This window comes from Artibeus jamaicensis, unplaced genomic scaffold (assembly GCF_021234435.1).
Source record: "Artibeus jamaicensis isolate MK-2021 breed Jamaican fruit bat unplaced genomic scaffold, CSHL_Jam_final scaffold_1283, whole genome shotgun sequence".
In the NCBI taxonomy this organism is placed as follows: domain Eukaryota; kingdom Metazoa; phylum Chordata; class Mammalia; order Chiroptera; family Phyllostomidae; genus Artibeus; species Artibeus jamaicensis.
The window spans coordinates 5,588,073-5,610,845 of record NW_026522028.1 but is presented as its reverse complement, the minus strand read 5'-3'; the positions used below and the strand labels follow the sequence as shown (position 1 = coordinate 5,610,845).

The window sequence follows — 22,773 nt, the reverse complement described above, 5'->3', positions numbered from 1 at the left end:
ATCTTACTAGGTTTTCAATGGAGGCTTAAAAAATTCTCTTTTAGAAAATGTAGGCCAAATCCCAAAGGTATATCAGAAAATAATGCTAATTGCTAAAAAGGGAGTTCCATTTCAAGAGGTAAAAGTTTCACTTTAAGAAAACTGGTGGAAACCTTTAGGTATTTGTTTTTTTACAGTGCATTTCAAATCAAACAAAAAACACGTTTGTAGGCAACAAATCTTGAACCAATATGAATCGGCACACTAGTTTTTCTCCTCATATCCCTCGATATCCAGCACTTTGCTAGGCACACACTAGGTACTTGACAAATCGATACTTGTTGCACTTTTAAAAAAGGAGTTCTGATCCTGGCCAGGTAGCTCAGTTGGTTAGAGCATCTCCCTGATACACCAAGGCACAGACAAGAATCAACCAATGAATGCATCAGGAAGTGGAATAACAAATTGATGTTTCTCTCTCCTTTTCCCCCTCCCTCTCTAAAAATCAATGAGTACATTAAAAAAAAAAAAAGAAAGGAGTTCTGTTTTTTTAGTTTTGTTGAAGAGGGACAAGTAAGTTTTCGTGAATGTGCCAACTTGGGGGGGGCTCACTTGCTCCAGCAGCTGCCTCAGCCTGTGTAACTGGGACTCCAGCTGTTTGTTGTGGTCTTCCAGGATTTGCATCCTGGCCTCCAGGCGGCCTTTGTGCTGGCGCAGTAGCTTGGCCTCAGCAATGAGCTCAGCGTCCCGGGGACTCTGAGGAGAGGTGGGCATCATTTCAGGAGGAGACGGCAGTGGGGACAGGCCTTTGTGTTCATGCTGCTGCTTTAGACGATCATACTCCGCTTGCAGATTTCTGTTGGCATGGAGGGAGTAAACAAACAGACAAGAAAAAAGAAAGTAAGTTGAACATCAGCACCAGATTTCATATAAAACGGCCGAGAGATGCACCTGACCACCAGCAAACACAAGAGCAAGCAAAAGAGAGGCACCTCATGAATGGATTTTAGGATGACGGTCTTAGCGATGCTACAGAAACCAACATAATATCAGAAGCGTCTGCCCGGTGTGCAAGGGGGGATGCTTTTCAACCTCTTATTTTATACCAAAGGCCTTATGAGTGCTATGTTCAGACAAGTCAGCAGCAAAGGATTTCATCATTTCGTACATACTTCTTTGTAATGTCGTCCGATCACAATGTTCATACCTCTATCAACCCTTTGGTTTGCTGTAAAATTCATCAAATCTTTTCAGCGGCAATGTGTAAAGAACATGGTAAGAGTGTACCCATGTGCCCAGCACAGCGCTTTCATACATGTGACATGTGCCATGTTTTCTTCAAAAAGGTTTTTGAAGAAATAAAATATGACAGGTAAAGGTGAAGCACCCCCGCATGCCCTGCTCAACAGCGTCCCAGCCCCTCCTCACCATCGCCCCCATCCTGCATTCCGAGTCCATCATTACCACGAGCGTATCCACAGATATCAGGATGAACTTAATAAAGATGCTGCCATTCAGCTGTTTTTTTTTTTTAACCTACAAAAATAGTCACTTCATGGAATTCAATCCAACAGCATTATTTTTCACGTTCTTAAACTTTATGTTTAAGAACTTAATGTTTAAGAATGTACATACCATTCTAAGAGTTGCTTTTTTGCCTTCAACACCGTTTTGGAGAGGGAGCCATGTTGACACATAATAGTTCACGATTTTACGTGCTGTAAGGTATTATTCTGCTGCTTGAATATGCCAACAACAGTCTCTTGTCAATGGACATGTAAGTTTCCACCTTGTCAGTTACAAACAATGATGCAATGACCTTCCTTCTACCTGTCTCCTTGCGTACCTGTTTAAGAGATTCTTCATAGAACATACCTAGACGTGGCATTTGAGGTCCAGCAACACTAACATTGCTGCATATTTAGCAAATCACTCTCCTAAGTGGTCTGACCGATATACTCTCTTACCAGTAGCGAATGAGGTTTCCCATTAACCCGCACCTTCCTCAAATACCTGCAGTTACTGAACATTTAAGTATTGGCCAATCTGATGGGTGCATTTTAATTTGCATATGCTGATTATTGGTGAGGTTGAACTTTGTGTTAATTGGCTTTTTATGTTTCATTTACCCACTTCCCCCCGGATGGTCTTTTTCTTATTAAAGTCCTGGATATACGGTCGATGCTTATTCCTTTGCTGGCTATGGGCACGACAAATGCCACCTCCTACCCATGTCTCTGCGTAGCTTCTCTTTAATCTGCCCATGGTGTCCTGTTGTACAAAACATTAAATCTCACCGTATTCCTCCATGTTTTCTGCTTTTCACGTTTTGCTTAAGGAAATCTTCCTTACCCTTACATTTTACAGTTGAGAATGTTGCTCTTCACATTTACAACTTTACCCAGAATCTGTTGAGCTTGGTGTCAACACACAGTCTACGCTGACTTCCCTCACAGGTAACTTACTAAGTCAGCCCCATTCATTGCATGGTTCTTCCCCCAGTGATTTCTAATCAGCAACATGTCAAGAGTCTACATGAATACACAAGTGTGCCTCTGAGCTCTCTAATCTCTTCCACTGCTTTCTTTGTATGTCTCCTCGTGCAAATGCTACACCACCCCTCTAAAGAAGCAGGAGTCTGGTAGGCCCTCCCCTGTGATTTTAGCGTCACCTTTTCAGATGAAAATTCTTGAGGAAGTCTGGGGTTTGAATTACACTGAGCTGGGAATTACATTAGACTGGGAAGAAACCGACTTCACGTTTTGGAGTCTTCACAGCCAGCAATGTGGCGAAGATGTTCACATCTTCCGGGCTCACTGCATGTCCATTAATAAAGTTGTGAAATTTACTGTGCCTTTTCCTCTAGCTTTTCAGGTTTAATGCTTAACTCCTTAGTTTTTATCCTTCTTAATGAAATACATTTGGGGTTATGGATTTCCTCCTTGCTGTGGAATGCCTGGGAATGCAGTTCCGGGAGGACACACGCTCTTTGATATCTGGTGACTGACTGGGTCCGATTGATATCTTTCTGCCAGTTACAGTAAATACCAGCAGAAGGTGACAGCTTTCTGTTGTTCATAGGTGATATTTTATCAGGTGAGAAAACTTCCTACCTACAGACGTGGGTGATGTGTATCCATGAGAAAAGACATGAGATGCAAGTGAGGCAAGCAGAGTTTTCTCGTTGTTCAGCTGGAGAAAGAAAATCTCATGATCAGGTTTCCTATTTAGGAAAATAGCTCCTGTTATTCAACATCTGGGACAGGGACTGGCATGTCTTCCAAAATGCTGTTTCTCCACATTAAAGAAGAAAGAAAACCCAATCTATCTATTTTTTGAAAGAGCTCTACCCTGTACCTAACATTACAAGTTTTCTATGAGTTTGTTTAAAGCCATGCTGGAAATCAATATAGGAGCTTTTTCACATACAGAAATATAACTTCCTATCTGTCTTGCTTTGAGACCCCATTGGTTCTCAACATTCAAGGACAGTTGTGTGAGTAGTAAGTTTCATAGCAATCTGCTTTGACAGAGTGGTAATCGGTAGAGATTTATCTACATAAGTTTACCCCCAGCCAGATTCCGTCTGCCGGTCCTCTGGGTGCAAACCGAGGTATGCAGTCGTCCTCATGAATGAAATCCAATCTCTGGCCACTTAATGACAATCATCTAAATGTTTCTGTGAACCTGAAGCAGCATCCAATGTTCACGAGGTTTCACTTAACAGGAATTCTCTTATATTGTTTTCCCTCCTTGCAGTGAATTTCAACTTGCAAGACATTCGTCTGGGTTGAAATGTCCCAACTGATAACACCTTTTTATGTAGAACCCTATAGAAGATTCTTCTTTCTCCTATATCGCGTCACGTGCAGTGTTCTTTTTGACAACATCGTGATACTATCCGGAAGTGCATGTCTGAAAACAGATGATTACCGTCTTGCCATCTACTTTTCACAAAGGTACTGGCATTTTCTAGAGAAGTCTTCCTTGTTGTCTTGGTCCCCTGGGCCTACTTGTCTATGAGTCTGTCCTTTGATGAGTTATTTCTAAGTGCCTTTGTTCAGAAGTCATGGTTTAGTCTACACAACACGTCACATTTCTGTTTTTATGTTTTCCAGTGAAAAGCCGAAAAGGTCATTTGAATCAGCCAGGGCTTCCCGAAGCCGAGCCGTGAAGAATACCAATTGCTCCTAAGTAGGGCTTCCGTACCTTCCCAGATGTTTGAAGTTTCTCTCGGGAGACCATTTCCTTAAAAACTCACATCCTTCTTCAGTTCTGGAAGATTTTCAGCTGTTATAGCTTCAAACAGTGCTTCTCTGCCATTTCCCACCATTCTCTTCTCCTGAAATTTCTATTATGTATATTTCAGAGCCTTGTGGTCAATTTCCAGCTGTAACCGTGTTTATATTTCTTATCTTTTCCTCTTGGTGCTATGTGTAGGAAAGGCATCAGGGAACCATCTTTTAGTTCCCTTACCTTCTGTGACCAGGTCCACTCCAGAATGTACCCCCCGTCTATTGTGTTTCGTAACTTCAATGATGATAGTTTTTATTTCCAAAGATGTCTTTTCCAAACCCATCTGTTCTTCATCTATGTCTGTGTCTCAGTTTCTTGTTATTTTTAAATAAATGGTGTTTCCTTATTTATGCCTTCAAACATCCTTCATATACTTACATGCAATTCTTGCTGCTTTATCATCTCACCCTCGTCTAGGCTTACATCATTTATTTGATGGTCCGTGTGCAGGGACCCTCTCACCTCTTAATGTGTTTTGGACTTTGGTTTGAGCCACGTTTTGAAAGGGACGGAGTGTGTGCATTTCTCTCTCCTGCTGAACCCACCTCTCTCCATCAAGTGCTTGCCACTGGCCGCTGAGAGGCTTCTAGCCTGGAAGAGCTAGAGCCTGTGCAGGTCATCTGCAGCAGCCACACTGAACGATATGCGAACACTTCATGTGAGTTTTATCCCGAGGGAGCATGGTTCGCGTCCTGGTATTAGGGCTGATGCTCTCCTTCCGCACCGCACTCCTCGCCTCTTCCCCAGGCTCTACACGGGAGGTCCCTGGCTACCTATGAGCTGGAGTCCCCTGCAACAGTCCAAATTGTTTTTCCAGTTTCCTTTCAAGTGTAAGTATGCCTCTGCACGCCTCTTTCCAAGTATGTTTTTGTGGGGCCCTGATTTCAAATGCCTGGCTCTTCCCCACCCCCTTGTCAGGGGATCAAAGCCCACTCTGCCCCGCACACCGCTCCCTCTGCCGCCCCTCCCCCCACCCAATTTCTGGTCCACAGAGATGTTCATCTTATTTTAAAGCCAAACAACATCATTTTCATGTTTGTATCACTTCCTATATTATCTACCACTGGATAACTTGGTAGGAGCCAACGAAGATGCCAAAAGCTAACGTGATCTTAATCAGAAGCCTACTAGGACATGTTGATTTCGTAAGTGTGTGATCAGTGTTCTCAGTATCCATTCAAACATAAAATCACCAGGACAGGATTAAATGAGCCAAACAAGTACCTTTCTCTTAAACAAATTTGACATACCCAAACCTCCTCCTACACTCAATAACAAACTTGATTTTGAGGGACTAGTTTTTCCTCCTGAAGCTGTCATATCGGAAGTCTGAAAAGTCAGAAATGGCTCAAAAGAGGTATCTTGGCTAGAAACCAAGTGAAATACAAAGTTCCTTAAGTCTAAAATCTTTTACAGGTATTTATGAATGTTCACAAAGGTTATCAAGAACAATTGCTGTTCTTGCCAGCAATTGTTCAAGGGGTTGAATGAAAGAAAACCTTAGTAAGTGTCACTTAATAAATGTGGTCATGGTTGGCAGAGTCTTGCCAGGGCCTCGGAAACTGTCATTTAACCCTCATAAATGAAGTGATTTGCTTGTATTTCAAACACGTATGCCAGTGCCTTTAACAGTACATCCTAATGCTAGGCCGTTTTGGATGCAGTATTTGTACAGCACGGGAGATCATGCCCATAAAAGATCAATGAGATACTTACGCTGTTCCAAAGTGAGCTGTTTGCAGGCTTAACCACACATCCATATTTTACTCATCTTATTAGCTGGCTATCCATTTATGTTGTTACCAATGTATATTTTGCTTTTCCTGAAGTTCTACGTGTACATCTCACCCTGACGGATTCTCTAATTATTAGAATGTAAATGGAGTCATTTCAACACAGATGAATATATGTCAGCGATCAGACCATGGCTCCACAGAGAATCTATTTACGTTCTTGATGATGTTGTAAATTACATTTCTCTGGTAGCTCCCCAAAGAACACTCATTCAAATTCACAGCACATGGCTCTGTCACAATTTCTTCCTGCGGCTAGCCATCCTTAAAAAAAGGCTCCCATCCATTATTAATTTCTCATTCTCCACAGAGCTTAAAAAAAGCCCTCCACTCTCCACTTCTGTAGATGTATCTGATTAAAAGTTTGTGCCGTCAAGTGTATAAACGTGGTTGTCCAAATACAAATTAAAGATTTAACTTATTTATTTTTAGAGAGAGGGGAAGGGAGGGAGGGAGAAAGGGAGAGAAACACTCATGTGTGGTTGCCTCTCACACACCCCCTACTGGGGACCTGGCCCGCAACCCACGCATGTGCCCTGACTGGGAATGGAACCAGTGACCCTTCACTTCACAGGCTGGCACTAACTCCACTGAGTCACACCAGCCAGATACAAAATTACATAAAAAAAAAAATTCTAGTCAACTTAGAAATTTTCCTAACCAAGTAATGGATAGAAGAGATGACTCAAATTGCCCTGACTTCCAACTGCTGAAAACACAAACTCTCTTGGCCCTCCCAGCAGTCCCTACTAGCAATGTGTTAGTTATGATAAAGAGCATTAGAATAACCTTGGTGTAATTCCTATTAATTTAGAGAGGCCAATTGTTTTCAAACTTATGTCATCTACTGCTTAAATGCAACTTTCCTACTATGTGTAATTATATAGTTATGGAATGGTATCTTGAAGTCAAGAACCCAAGGTCACGTTCCACTGACGAATGCCTTCTGAACAGTATTACCCATTACGGTGTGCGCCAAAGCGCGGGCACCCACAGCGCCTACTTCCTAAAGCGGGAACAACTATCATCGAGTTTTACCCTCATGCAATATTAAAAGCAGCTGAATCATATCCACCAATCTGGACACGGGCAAATGTAGTAAATCACAGAGCATTATCTCAGCAACTGTAAGTCTAGCAAATTAGCAATGTCTAAAATAAAAAGGATAAAGACAAATTTTGCAAGCACAATGTAGTTTCAAAACTGGGAATGGCACAGAGCCTTTTCAATTGTGATGCAAATATTTAAGCTACCCTGCAAAATGGTATCAAACGCAAAGTTGAAAACACCCTTCAGCTATTTGGGACAAGACACGAAAGCACCTTGGCATTACCAGTGCTATTTAGGAGAGGCTCATAGGGCAAATGCTACAGTCGCGTATTTCCAGGCTGCCTTTAGCAAAAGAGGAGTAAACAAGGCTCCCCCAGGCTCTCACCTCCAATCGTTTTCTCAACACTGTCCTCCTTGCCTGCATTCAGGGCTCCTAATTCCAACCCCTTTCCTACTGAAATTTGCTCAGTATAAAGGTGCTATATAGTAGTCTTTTAAGCCTTACTGGGATTATGAAATAATGTGCCATTTCTTCCAGTGATACCTGCATTTTATTTTATTTTTATTGATATCTGCATTTTAAAAGAGACCTTGAAGCATGAAAGGAAAAAGAAGATAATTTTGCATGCCTTGCACCACCCCTGACTGAGGAGGGACTTGGAAGAGGGTTGAAGAGCATGGTTTTGCACCCAGAGAGACCTTGAGTCACAGTCAGGCTCTGCCACTCTCTGAGGCTGGGGACCCACTGAAGTGTTCCTGCCCCACGGGAGGACCCATGAGCCAGTGTGGTTTGTACTCCATAGGTACAGCTTTCTTAGATTGTGCCCAGCCCCCACGTATTCCATAAATGTTGGTTATTATTATTGTTTTTGTTGTTACTTCTTTCTCTATATATTCTGAACTTTTTAGATTTGGAAACTCAGGTGTGCTGAACATTTCCTGTTAAAAGAAAGCACTTAGCCCTAGCTGGTGTGGCTCAGTGGATTGAATTGAGCACCAGCCTGTGAACCAAAGGGTCACAGGTACAATTCCCAGTCAGGGCACAGGCCTGGGTTGTGGGCCAGGTCCCCAGTAGGGGGCGTGTGAGAGGCAACCACATGTTGATGTTCCTCTCTCCCTGCCCCTCTCTCTAAAAATAAATATTTTTAAAAAGCACTTAAATAAAAGCCATCTACTAAGACTTACTGAGCTTGGCAGAAAATATATAGTGTTCAGAAAGGAATTGCATTCAATATTTGCTCTCTGTATATATATGAGTTATAGCCCTCTAGCCCTTATTAGAGATACCGTTGAATTTGGAAATTACAAAGGATTTTCCATCCTCTGTACCAAATGCAATCACTGACTTAAGGCTATGAGGGTGAGAGTTCCTAAGATTTGACAGAATCCCCTGGGCATGCAAAATCATCAAAGTAGGTGTGTAGATTACTGCTATAATGAAATATTTGGACCGAGTGGACAGGTTTAACGCATCGACATGTATTCTCTGTTGGGGATATGCCTGTGACACATCCATCTATTACCTTGTGTGAATTCTCAGAGACAGAATCTGACAATATCAATTAGCTTTAGTTTCTTTATCTTCACTGACTGAGATATTTTGCACAAATTCCTGATCGGGGACGAACACATCATTGTCTATACACTAAATGTATTAATCAGAAGTTCAACACGGGAAGAGAAGAATTCATTAAAGCTCCTAACTGTTGTTACACCTGGGAATAAAGCAGACAAAGAAAACCCAAAGCTAGCCTTCACCATTCCAAAGCACTCTGGGATTGGACAGGTTTAAAAAATGAGGATGTCTAGTCCTGAGGAATAGTACCGCTGGGTAAAGTGTGTTTCAGCTTTCAGACAAATACAGTAAGTATCAAACGTCCATTGTCTGTGGTCAGCAAAAAGCTAAGAGTCTCTGGGAGGATCATAATTTCATAAGCACTGTGTGTCCAAGGCTCGAGTCCCTCATGAGCAGTTGGAGTTGGCCTTCATTCTCCTGTAAAATTCATCTCGATGGCCTGTTTTTCACTTCCTGGAACACACCGCTGTACATGCTTGCCATATCTGATCCTACGGCCTCATCTATTCCAACGACAAAAGCTACAGAATCGCTCTTTTACAATAAGTCTCTGTACTTGCACACGCGTGTTCACAGCAGCAGCATGCATAATAAATAGCCAATAAGTGGAAACAAGTCAGACGGCCATCAACTGCTGATGGATTAAGAAAATGTGGTCTAGCCATGTGATGGAACGACACTCAGGAATAGGAAGAATGAAGTATTAATACATGCTCCTGCGGCAGGCGCTCTTGAAAACACTATGAAAGAAGCCAGTTACAGAAGACCGCATACTGTATTATTATTCATTTACATGGCATGACCGGAATAAGCAAAGAAAAGCGTATCAGTGAGTCTAGGACTGGGGCATGGTTGTTTGGGACAAATGGAGACTGATTGAAAATGAGTGCAGGGTTTCTTCCTGGGGTGAGGAAAGCATTCTAAAATTCATTCTGTGATAATGTTGCATGACTCGGTGCATATCCTCATAACCAGTGAATTAGACACTTGAAATGGGTCAACTGTATATGGTATGTAAATGACATCTCAAGAAAGCTCCTAAACAAAATTAAAAATAAGTTCTAGGGGCGGGGTCAATATGGTGGAGCAGGCAGATCCTGAAATCCCCTTCTCCCACAGACACATCAAACTTTTACAATTAAACTTAGACCAACCACCACTGAGAATCACCCGGAGACCAGCTGAACACAATCCTAAAACTGAGGCTGTAAAGAAGCCGTGTTCGGATGGGAGGAGGGGCAGGGCCACAGTCCGGGCAGGTCCCCCACCCACAGAATGGTAAGCCACAAACAGGAGCGATGTCTCATCCATGGAGGACCCCCTTGAGGAGCGAGCCAAAAGAGGAGCCCCAAGTGGAATGTGCCTTTGAAAACCCTCAGGGATCATGTCTGAGAAAGAGGAAGGGCAGTAGGGGCCAAGATGCTGCTCTTACAGGATTCAAGCACACACTCACTTGCTTGCTCCACATTCCAGCGCAGATGCAGCAGGTTGAGAAGTGGCTGGGTCATATGGGGAGGAACTGAACTAACTTCAGGGTGAGGACCCTCTGTGGGGAGAGAAGCAGCACAGGCGGGCACATCTGTTCCTTTTGTTGTGCTTTCCTTCCACATGGCTGGCCTGGCTAAGGGGGTCGCCAGGTCTGTCACTCTCCGTTAACCTGGCGGACACCACTTGGCCCACCCTACCTGCTTGCCCCAAAAGGCTTCACACCTCCCACACACATGGAAGCCTATTCCAAGGGCCCCCCAAGCTCAGCATGGGCCACTGTTGGACTCAGCAACATTGTAGCTGCTGCCAAATGGCCCTGAGCCTGGCACAAGTGGCATCACAGCTCCCACTGCAGGGACCCAAACCCTGCACAAGCAGTCGTCAGCTTGGGCCCAAACCAGATCCCCTCCTAAGCAGCTTCGTAAGGAGACACTGGGTGGCCTTGGCCCCACCCAAGTGACTCCAGTGCAGTGGGGCCAGCCCTTACACACCAGACTGACTATCTGTGGCAGTAAAGTCTTTGGCAGAGCTCTTAGCAATATTTCTTTGGATGTCTTTTAGGGCAAAGGCAACAAAGAGGAAAAATACGGCTACATCAACCTATAAACTTTTGCACCACGAAGGAAACCAACAAAATGAAAAGGCAACCTACCAAATGGAAGAATCCATTTGTAAATGATACATTTGACAAGGGGTTAATATCCCTCATATATAAAGAACTCATGGAACTCAACACCAAAAACAAACACCAAACAATCCAATTAAAATATGGCAGAGGACCTAAACAGACACTTCTCCAAAGAGGACATATAGATGGCCAATAAACGTATGAAAAGATACTCAATGTCAATATCCATTAGAGGAATGCAAATGCAAACCACAATGAGCGATCACCTCACACCTGTCAGAATGGTCATCATCAATAAACAACAACTGCTGGTGAGCATGTGGAGGATATGGAACTCTCATGCGCTGCAGGTGGGAATGCGGATTGGTGCAGCCGCTTTGGAAAGCAGTATGGAGATACCTGAAAAAATTAAAAATAGCCCTGGCAGGTGTGGCTGAGTGGATTGAGCACGAGCCTGCAAACCCAGAGGTTTTGATTTTTTTGATTCAAAAAATCAAAAGTCACTGGTTTTATTCCCAGTCAGGGCACATGCCTGGGTTGCGGGCCAGGTCCCCAGTAGGGGGTGTGAGAGAGGCAACTGTTTCGTTTTCACACAATGATGCTTCTCTCTCTTCTCTCCTCTCCTCCCTTTCCCCTCTCTCTAGAAATAAATAAATAAAATCATTAAAAAATTTAAAAACTACCATATGACCCACTTTTCTAGATATTACTCTGAAACAATAAAAAACCACTAATTTAAAAAGATATATGCACCCCTATGTTCAATGCACCATTTTTACAATAGCCAAGATATGTAAGCAACCTGGGTATCCATCAATAAATGAGTGAATAATGATGATGTGAGATACATATATGTATCATAGACTATTACTCAGCAATAATAATGAAATTTTGCCATTTATGACAATATGGATGTTCTAGAGGGATTATGCTAAGTGAGATAAGTCAGACAAAGACAAATACCTTATTATGCCACTTATATGTGAAATCTACAGAACAAAATAAACGAACAGATAAAACAGAAACAAACTCAAACTAAAACAGGGAACAAACTGATGGTTGCCAGAGAGAAAGGGGGAGGGCTGAAAAAGGTACAAACTACCAGTTAGACAGTAAGTCACAGGGACATCATGTACGAGGAGGAATATAAACAATGTCACAGTAACTACGCATGGTGACATGGTGACCAGACCTATTGTAGCGCTCACTGAGCTACATTAATGTCTGATCACCGCTGTATACCTGAGACTAGTATCATATCACATGTCCACTATAATTCAAAATAAATGAAAAGAAAAACACCAAGAAATTGTAACTAGACAAAAATGAAGGGACTGATATGTGGGTTAATGAATATGTTTGTGGAAAAAGGTTAAGTTCTGGATTCAAAATCATATTTCTCATAGCACAAAAGGTGATTTCCCCAGTGGAGACAATAATTTCCCAATGCTCTTTCCTATGACAGAGGAGTGAAGTTTAACCCATGTACACAAAAGAAAAATGGTCTGTACATGCCTGCAGATTTATCTGTGCAAAAACACTTTTCAATATTTTCAGATGATGAATTTTTTAAAAAAATAGCCTAAAAGTAAGCCCCCAAATGCTCAAGTCTGGGTTAACCTAAGCAACTTAGATGGTTTCAGTAGAATAGAAAATGACATGGCACCCTAAGCAGGTGTATTAAGGGATGTAGGGAAAGAACGATCACATAAGAAACAAGAGAAATAAAGACAAGCCCTGAAACTCAGCCAGAAGGCCCATCAGGAGGAAACCTACAAAGTGTATTCATCCATTCATTTCACCAACCTGTATTTCTATAGCCGGCACTACAAAAATGAAGCTGTGTGACATACTGTCCCCTGCCCTCGAAGACCTCACCTGCTAGTGTGTAAGGAACCATTTTGCATGCCGTGGAAATGTAGCTCAGCATCCACGTGGAAAACCAGTGGGGAGCGAGTGGCACACAGGACCACAGACAGGTTTTCCTGTGGGGAATCAGGCCTGCATTGTACCTAGGCTGCTATGAGGCTTGCTTTTGCTAAAACTCCCTTACCCTGAATTGAGGCAGAAGTGCTTATTGTAACTTGCTAAAGTCTGAGCTAAACCTCCCAAGTATGGAGTGTGACTGGAATAACCACTTTTCCCCTTGGTCTGCAACATCCTTCTCTTTGAAGTAATTAGCAACATTCTTTCCTTTGTTTTCTGTAAAAGGTGGTCCCCTGCAGTGAACCTGTGCATAGTAAATGAGGACCACCCTCCATGTAATGTACCCAGAAAAGCAATAAAAGCCTGTCCAGGAAGGGACTGAGGGCTCTGGCACTCTCCCCCCTGCCCCCCACAGAGAGTGGCTGTTCCATTCCTTTTTCTCCACAGGACTTCTGTAGTCCGTGTGAATTTGTTCACCAGCAGCCACAACACACATGGATCCTGTTGGCTAGGATCCGCATCACTAATGTGTGGGATATTGTTCAGTTTAACCATGGTGACAAACTTTACATTCATGTAAAAGGACTGGGGAGTATTCTCACTGCTAAAGCTAAAAATACAGGCTGTTTCTATCTTCGAAATCATACTATGAAATTAGAGGAAAAGAATCAGATGGATTTACTTATGACCTGTCTTTAGCAGACAGAGTGGTGATCCAGAATTTGGAGATACAGAAAAAGGTCGACTTTTATTATTTAGGTTTTTTTTTTTAACAAAAAAGGATGAGTTTAGACATCTGCACAACCAGGAAACCATTTCTAATGGGGCGTGAATGATTATACTCGAGTATACACGCAAGCGAAGTTCTTGGTCTTCCTTCCATATACTGGACATAGAGTCTCACAGAGGACCCAATCCTCCTCATAAGCTTCCCACCCCTCGCCAACCATTACTCCTCAATCCAGATAGACTTCCCTTTTAAACCCCTTATCTGTCTTTTCAACAGTCTCTTGGGCGTTTCCATGAGTCATGGGCTCTGTGAACTGGAGCCTGCTAAGCACCAAACCCCACGAGGTTAATGTATTATTTATCCTCTTTAACACTTCAGTGCCAGAAAAGGCATCAGCTTACTCAAGCAGCATTACACAGGACCATCTACTAGCTCTCCATCTTTTGAGTGCATACCTTCATCTTCTGTTGAGATGAGCTATGTAACAGACGCTATACCTGTTATAAAGGGGGAGAAATACCTTCCCGTGTGTTGGTAATACATTTTCATATCGCAGTGCAGGGGCAGCCTCAAGTAAAAATTGGCCTTTGCGTCTAAATACTGAAAGAGACTCAACAGTAATTGTCACAGAGGCAAAAGTTGCTGTCTTTGGTAGACATCCTTCAAAATTCACTTAACAGCCATTAAGAAAGCCATCCAGCAAGTTCATTTTGTCAAGTTATGGGCGGAAACTTCTGCTGGTGCTTCGGGAAGCCAGGTTATTCGGTGCGATATTCCATAAAAAGAGTACAAAGAATTTTCTATGTTTACCGGGAGAGGATTTGTTGGCTACCTCTGGATTTTCCGGAATGAATCATCCTGGTCTTTATAGGGCTCTACTGCTCCAGTATATCAAAAGTTACTTTTGTGAGAAAAATCCAGGCCTCATCCGCAGAGATACCTGTCAGAGTGATTCCCTCTGGTGTCCCCAGAAGGATAATGGCTAGGCTCCTCAACACCCAACTACACTGTCTCCTAGCCTGGCTTTCAAAGTTTAGTATGAACTTGAATTTCTCTTTTATAGCATTTATTGGGGTGACATTGGTTAAAAAATTATATAGGTTTCAGGTGTACAATTCTATAACATATTGGTACACCGTACTGTGAGTTCACCACCCCACGTCAATCTCCCTCCATCACCATTTAGCCCTTTTCCCTCCCCTACTTCCTGCCCCTTCTTGCAGTCACCATACCGTTGTCTATTGAGGTTTTTATTTTTCTTAATCCCTTCCCCTTTCTCACCCAGCTCCCCGATCGCCCTCTGCTCTGACAACTGGCAGTCTGTTCTCTATGAGTCTATTTCATTTATTTCCTTCATTCGATTTCTTACCCAAGTGTTTTCCATAGAACGTTATAATTGGTCAAATATGTGTAAGCAACACCGGCCAAAGCTGCTCATGTTTCTTTACTTTTAGACTCAGCGCTCAATTACTCACGGATTTCCAATACAAGTGTTCCTAAGGCCCATCTGGCCTTGGAATCCTGTCTCGAAGGCATCTCTTAGTGTTCTGCAGAACACATTTTGGCCACCCGTGACCTTTATTCTTGGAGAACTGTAATCATTTCTTTGGTTTTTTAATGATAAGCTTTCCACAATCATCAAAGGCCACTGGAAGCAGCTACATACAATCTCCTTTGTTCTTTGCTATAAAAATACCAGTGAGGACACTAGCTGATAATCAGATCAAGTATAACACCGATTAAGAGTCCTGGACTGCCTGAGTTTGATTCCAGCCCCCATTCCCCTTGAGCCTTGTGACATGCCCTTCACACTCCTTGCCAGGGAGTCTGTATTCTGGAAACGGCCTTTCCTTCACAGTGTCACTGTAAGGATTAAAGAGGCTCTCACACATACTCACAACTGTTCCTGTCTACAGCGAGCACTCGGAGGACAGCTATTCGTTTCTGTTGTTGTTATTTAGAGTCAGGAAAGACGTGGTCTTTTCTGAGAAACTGGCATGCGCCTTTCATGCAACATTCAATAGACAAAGCATCGTATTTTCTCTTATGCCCTGGCTGCAGAGGAGAGCGACCAAATCTGCAGCTCAGTTATATCAACTATGCTAATCCCTACTAGGTTTACTGATTTACTATTAACACTGCAGGAATCTTATTGCTCTGTTCCCACCCCCCCACCCCCACCCCCACCCCCAAACACTGTTTGGAAAGTGAATACGTAAAATACAGGAAATTTCCACTTGAATGTCTTTCAGCCCCCACAGCACACTGTATGTCTCATACAGAGGTCTTTTTCTCTATTCACTGACCTTTGCAACTGGGCAGCTTTTCCTGTATGTACCATGTTGTTTTGTGTTTTCATGATCATTTCCCAGCTCCCCAATTAAAAAATGTCCTATCACCCGACTCTTCCTCCGCTTTTCTCCCCAGGCCTCATTCACGTAGTTGGACCTTCCCATTTCTCCACCCTACCCCCACCTACAGCTGACAGCCTCAGTTCGGAATCTGACCATCTTTTCAACACGCCATCTAACTGTCCTCCTCCCAATCACCATGGCCTTAGCACCCTGCCTGCAATTCTTTTCTCAGTCTTCCTCTCCTCAAAAAACTTCATTGTGAATTGCTCATCAGATAAAACACAAATTCCTCAGTATAACTTGCAAACTCCTTTAACTAGTGGTCCCCACCTACGCTTCACTGCTCCGTTCATCTCGCTCTGCTCTGGCTACACATTCCTCCCTGCCCCACTGGTAGGGAAAGGTCATTCTCTGCCGCCCCACCCTCAGCCCCAGTAAACTCCTATTCAGTCTTTACCATCAGTTCTCTTTGTAATGGTCTCTCCAATCTCTGAGACGGTTAATCGCTCACTTCTGTGCCGGAAGAGCACTTGTAACACTGGGTTATAACTGCATGTTTATATTTTAGTGCCTTTTATGACATTTGGCACTCTGGGAGAGTAAGGACCAAGGCTTCTTTGGTTTTGCAGTCCCGGCAGTTTGAAAACCCCACTAAGCATTCACCAACTAGCTACTGAATTGAATGGAATTATATCCTTAGGCCTGGAAAGTGACTCAGGAAGTGATGAGCACAATCAATCAATCCTGGAGCAGGAACTGAATGCAAGTCTAAGGAAGTCTAGGCCTTCACGGGGGATCTACAAAGGGAAACAAAGTAAGAACTTTGGCTCTCATCCAGCCCATTCTAGAGGGACCGCAGCTCTGCCTGCAAGACGCGAACGTTCTGTTCACCAGAGGGGTGCTTTTAACGGTCCTCGCCACTGTCCACAATTTCCTACACTGAGATTCTGGGCTCACAGGACAACAATCTGATTTCTATTTTTATTTCTAACAGATCTGATTCTAAGATACAGGACCCTGGGATGAAGTAACAACTCCAGTCTCTAAATAGGTATTTATTTCCCATTTTCATAGATTTAGTATTGATACTTAAACCCTATCCTGTTCCCGAAAAAGGTTTAAGGCAACACTGGTGTATTTAGTATAACAAGACAGCTTGAGAGAGAGAGAATTGGGATAAAGAGGGAAATAAAATTGTCATTCTTGGTTACCCATTTATTTCCGTGAATTGCATAGCATAAATCGGTCCCCTCGGGCTTTGATTAACTCTGGGTGAAGCAAAGGAAATTGAGTTATTGGGCTGGTTAGTTAGACACCAAGCCTTTGAGTCATGGTGACCTCACACTGTGTACCTGTCCCCCTTTCCTGGGTGACCCTTGCACAGCTTATTAAATGCAATGTATATACCCGAGGGCTTCTCTTTCTCTGATAGGTTCTCTTGCCATAAAAGATCTTGGCTGTCTGATGAATGTGGGAAGTGAGCCCCCTTATCTAAACGGGCTCTGCAGCCCTTTGTTTTGGGGGCTCATGTTCTCAAGTGTCGTGAATGCCTAACTTTCAGTACAGTTCTCAGGTACCACACTTGCCCCACCCATTGAACTTAAAGACAAAGTGTATGGATGACCCGTGGGAATCAGTGTCTACCGATTACTGACATCTACTGGACATTTCACATCCACTGCCTTATCCTCCCCAGTCCTGTTCCTTACCCTAACATCCTCACCCATCCTCACACTGTCCTCGGAGGTGGCCCTTCTCCCATCCACGGCCACCACGCCTTCTCCTGTGCCCTTAACCCCTGTTCCTCCCACCACCTCTGGGAAACTGCCCCCATCATTCCCCAGCTCTCTTCCCCCAGCATGAGGAAAGTAACGAGATCCTTGAGTAAGAAGAGAAGCCCAGAGCGAACACTACACAGCACTGCGTGAAAGAATCCTGACCACTACAAATAAATTTGCAAAATTGTGCACATGTAGAAAATATCTCTGAAAGGATACACGAGAAATCAATACAGGGGACAGCCTACAGAACTGGGAACAGAACAGCCAGGGCAAAGAGCTGGAGAAAGATTCACTTTTCTCTACATGCCTTTAAAAATTTTTTTTAAATATTTTATTTATTTATTTTTAGAAAGAGGGAAAGGGAAAGAGACATCAATGTGTGGCTGCCTCTCACACGCCACCTACTGGGGACTGACCCGCACCCCAGGCATGTGCCCTGCCTGGGAATCGAACCAATAACCCCTTGGTTCATAGGCTGGCACTCAATTCCCTGAGCCACACCAGCCAGGGCTCTACATGCCTTTTTAAACCCTTTAGAAGATGTTATTACCTATTAAAGAATAAAAAGTATTGAAATAGACGTTTTAATGTTCACATCCTCCAGAGTTCTCACAAGCCCAGCGTTCTTTTGCCACATAATCCCTGGCCAGGTAAATCCACTGTCCCAGTTTCCACGACTGTTTGTGAGCTGGTGACTCGCAGAGCTGACATCTCTGTCGCACACCACTCCTGCGAGCTTCCAAGTTCCATTTGTCACTGTCACACATCTACACGTGAGTAGGTCACCAGCACCTGAAGCTCAACCTCTTCCATACCCCACTGACCATCTTTCAGCTGCCTGACCCTTGAAGAAACAGTATAAACACTGTAAATTTACATTCATGTAAATATAAAGATCAATATAGAAGGGCCTTGCTCCTACTCATCCTGAACTGTCAGTCCCAGCTGTGACCGGCCATCCTGCCACGTGCCCATGAGAACTGTGACTCATTTTCCCCCTCCCCCAACCCAGTGAGCCCCCCAATCACAAGGCCCTGTCCCTCCCCTGAAATAGCTCCTAAATTCAGCTTGTCTTTCCCATTTCTATTGCTTTACTTCACACTCTAATCATCGCTTGTCTGGGTGTGCATGCTACCTCCCATTCAGATTTCCTTCTGTCTGTAGTACTGCTCTTCTCAAAGTCACCCATCTCACGGTCGCCCGAGTGATGTATGTAAGCAAATGCTGAGCGCAGCGCTCCTGGCTGCCGCACTTGAGTGGCTACCTGTGCTAGGGGAGGAGGCACCAACTCCTGTTCGGGCCACATCTGGCCAGCCTCGTGCCCTGGCCTTTCATTGCACTGTTGCAAAAGTAACACAACTGTGTGCAGTTCCCCACACGTTCTCTGCTGTTCCTCACCTGCTCCATCCTCTGCTTGGGAGGCCCACTCCTGACCCCCTGCAGTGCCCTTCCCTCTTGGCTATGTTCTCACCATCGCTGGAGACTCACACAAAGGAACACATGATAAACACAGCCTGAATCTGTGAAGACTGAAAACTACTAGCCCTGGGCCCGAAGTCATGGCATCACTGACAAGGTAAAGCAAAGATCATGATTTCCAGCTCATGGAATTCAGTGGTATAAGCAATGGATCTACAATTTGACTATAACATTAATCATGTTGCATAATCGGCCCTGGCTGGTGTGGCTTAGTGGATTGAGCGCTGGCCTGTGAACTGAAGGGTCACTGGTTCAATTCTCAGTCAGGGCATGTGCCTGGGTTGTGGGCCAGGTCCCCAGTAGGGGGTGTGTGACAGGCAACCACACACTGATGTTTCTCTCCCTCTCTTTCTCCCTCCCTTCTAAAAATAAAAAAAATAAAAATAAAAAAGAATTATGTTACATAATTTTTGGAGGAATGAAGGGAGCAAGAGAAAACTCAAATTTAGGCTGTAAAACATCTGGTCACCCAACAAAAAAAGACATATGAAAGGTACTGAGCAAGGTACTAAAAATGCACAGAATTGCCTGTTGTCATGTAACATCTACTAACAACTTTAATTACCTTTAGACTTCACAGTGAATTAGGTTACCCTGCCTTTAAACTTGAGAACAATCTAATCAATGTGCTAGGCGGGCAGCAGAGTAACAATCCGTGTGTGCCTGCCATAAAGGCGACCTTTTCATTGCTAGGATCACACCTAGCATTTCACAGTGAGTCTCGTTTCATTTAGACAGCACAGAGAAAAATACGTCAGAATTGGACATTGCAGATTTAGTGCCCGAGATTGCAGGCTTTAATATATGCGGGCGGGGGGGGGAGCAAACTGAGTTTGCAATGTTAAGGACAGACAATGGAACAAATTCTCAACATCCAAATGGTCTTGACCGAATAAAGGCGACTCTGAATTATCTGTGGTATGAGGTGAACACATTATGCAGAAACGAAATGCTAAGGGCTGCATAAGGCCCTTGTCCCCCTAATTCATGACGGACACTATTGAGAAGATTCAGAGCCAGATGTAGCTTTGCTCAGAGGCTTCACCTTATATTTGTGGCAAAGAGCAAGAATGAGAGAATGCCAGTGGCGGAGACATACAGGGCCCAGAATTTGATAAATGAATTGCAAACATTCTAAATTTACGACAAAGCAATGCTTGGCACCAATCAGGGAGTTCTGGAAAAGGGAAGTATTTTGAAAAGGAAGCAGAAGAAGAGCTTTTGAAAGGCTTTTCTCTATGAAATTAGGTTTAAAAAAAATTTTTTTAAGTCAAAAGTACATACACAAGCACTATAATTAAAGCAAATTCAGCTTCATTGCAATCCATGTATTAATTTATTCAACAAATATTTATTGAATGGTATGTGCAATAACTGAGAGAAATGACATTCTAAAGACAAAGATAAGATGCCCCTGGGACACTTCCACATTAGCCACTATCTGTTTTCCAAAGGAATCGAGGGGCGGTGTCATGGATAACAATAACGAACAGAAGTCAGTGACACAGCTAGTCAGGAACGGGGATCTCCAAGCCTCTTTCTTTTGCCAACAGGCATTTCAAGATGTGGTAGCTACTGAATAAATGAACACAAAAAGATAATACTTGTAGTAAGCACACGTCCAAAAGACATGAGGCAATCTTGGTTTTATTTTTTAGAAGTTTTTATGCATTTATTTATTTTTAGAGAGGGAAGAAGGAAGGGAGAGAGGGAGAAAAACACCCATGTGTGGTTGCCTCTCGAGCGCCCCCTACTGGGGGGGCCTAGCTCACAACCCAGGTGTGTGCCCCTGACCTCACTGGGATTCAAACTGGCCATCTTTCTGTTTGCAGGATGACACCCGACCAAGTGAGCCACACTGGCCAGGGTGGGTATTCTCAATTTTAAACATCTTTTCCCCATTTTCTCTAAAAGTTTACTTGTATTTGTCCAATTATGTAGCCAGTTTGACTTGGGAAATACAGCCGCCTTGGCAGGCGCCGAGAGAGGGCATCTAATACTGTCTTGGGGACTGCCGGGGGGGGGTGGAGAGAGAGGAGGAGGAAATGGCAAACCGAAGGTTCCTTAAGCAACACTGAACTGAAAGACCAAGAAGGCTGAACTATGGCTCTGCAGGTCTTTGGGCAGAAGTGTAATTAAATAGGAGAGGACAGAGCAAAGGACGCCAGGCAGGCTATTTTGAGGGGAGCTCCACAGAGACATTTCTTTGGGATTTGGTAGGAAGTGGAAATGTGGCAAAGTACAAGGAGAAAGAAGACATCTCATCCTGACCTTTACTTGAAGGTCAAGCTAACTTATAGAAAGACTTGCATCAATACCCAATTCTTCATTTTGGAGCTCTAAGCAGCGGGGCATAATTTTTATTTTTTCTCTTAGAGAAGAAACCATCTCGTTTTTTAGAATGGTCTTGGATATTTTCCAGAGAAAAATGGTTTATCGCTGGTACCACAAGTTGATAAACTGGTTTTATCATGTCTATTCCTTTAAAATACCCCTTCAAATTAAGGTATGTTCCAAAGAATATGCCACAATTCTATGGAAATGAGATTTAAAGTGATGCACAATTTTATGTAAGTGATATTTACAAAGAATGCACAATTCTATGTAAGTGATATTTATGAAGAATGACTTTATTCTCTGGTATAAGGTAGAGTTGGCTATTTTGAGTCAGAAAATCTGGATTTCAACTTGGGTCTGTCAGTGGCTGACTGTGAAATCTGGGTCAAGCCATTTGAATCTCTCTGAACCTGCATTTTATTTAAAAGAAAACAAAGTATTATCTCAGAGAGAAGAAGAGGGGGAGAGAGAAACATTGCTTCATTGTGCCACTTATTTAGGCATTCACTGGTTGTCTCTTGTCTGTGCCCTGACCGGGGACTGAACCTGCAGACTTGGTGCAGGGACGACGCTCTAAGTAGCTGAGCTACCCGGCCAAGGCTGAACCTACATTTTCCTTAGAGATTTTGGGAAGATTAAAAGACCCAAAATACATTAAGGTACTCTGAAAATGATTAAATTATATATATATGTATATATATATGATACATATATGATTACATCGGTACCCCGCTCATGCTCTATGGCCCGGTTGTCATGGCGTGGACAGAAACAGGACAAACCTCTTGACCAAAGAGATACAAAGCTATGTTACGCAATGGCAACAATTACATAGTACAAAAATATGTTTACTCCTGGGTAACACCAAATTCTATTAATAATGCCAATCTCGACTTGTTTTCCTATTTGACTTTGGCCCCTAAAATAAGTAGATTTAATGTAAATGGATACTGATAGTGATCTTCAATGAAGCAGAGAGCAATATCTTAATTCCCACGGTCTTCACTGCCAACCAGTGTTACAAATGAGGCCAAAGGTAATGTTACCAGTAAAACCAACAAAATGTTCAGTATTACCTCCTGGTACTGGTGTGGCATCCTAGCTGTATTCTGAACTTAGCTTTTTACCAACGCTTTCCTGAATACGCACTAAGTAGTCACACTGTGCTAGGCACTATATAGAGGAGACATCGAGAGGATTACGACACGCACAGTCCTCACCCCAAAAGCATTTGCCATCACATGAGAGGGAGCCACTAGGAGTCATGGATAGAAAAGGCAAACTGTTGGGGAGTTCTGTGAGAAAGGCCCAAAGTACTGGTATTCTGAGAATGCACACAAAAGACAGATTCCGAAT

At 43.2% G+C, this 22,773-nt stretch overlaps 1 protein-coding gene across 8 annotated transcripts in view; it reads right to left on the bottom strand.

The window, feature by feature from the left end:
- DMD (dystrophin) overlaps nucleotides 1-22,773 on the bottom strand; it is a 1,990,869-nt gene that overhangs the window by 23,450 nt on the left and 1,944,646 nt on the right. For all 8 annotated transcript variants that reach the window (XM_053655812.1, XM_037127036.2, XM_053655810.1 and 5 more), the window contains one exon: nucleotides 592-835. In XM_053655812.1, coding sequence (XP_053511787.1) covers nucleotides 592-835 — 244 coding nt within the window. The remainder of the gene's footprint in view (nucleotides 1-591; nucleotides 836-22,773) is intronic.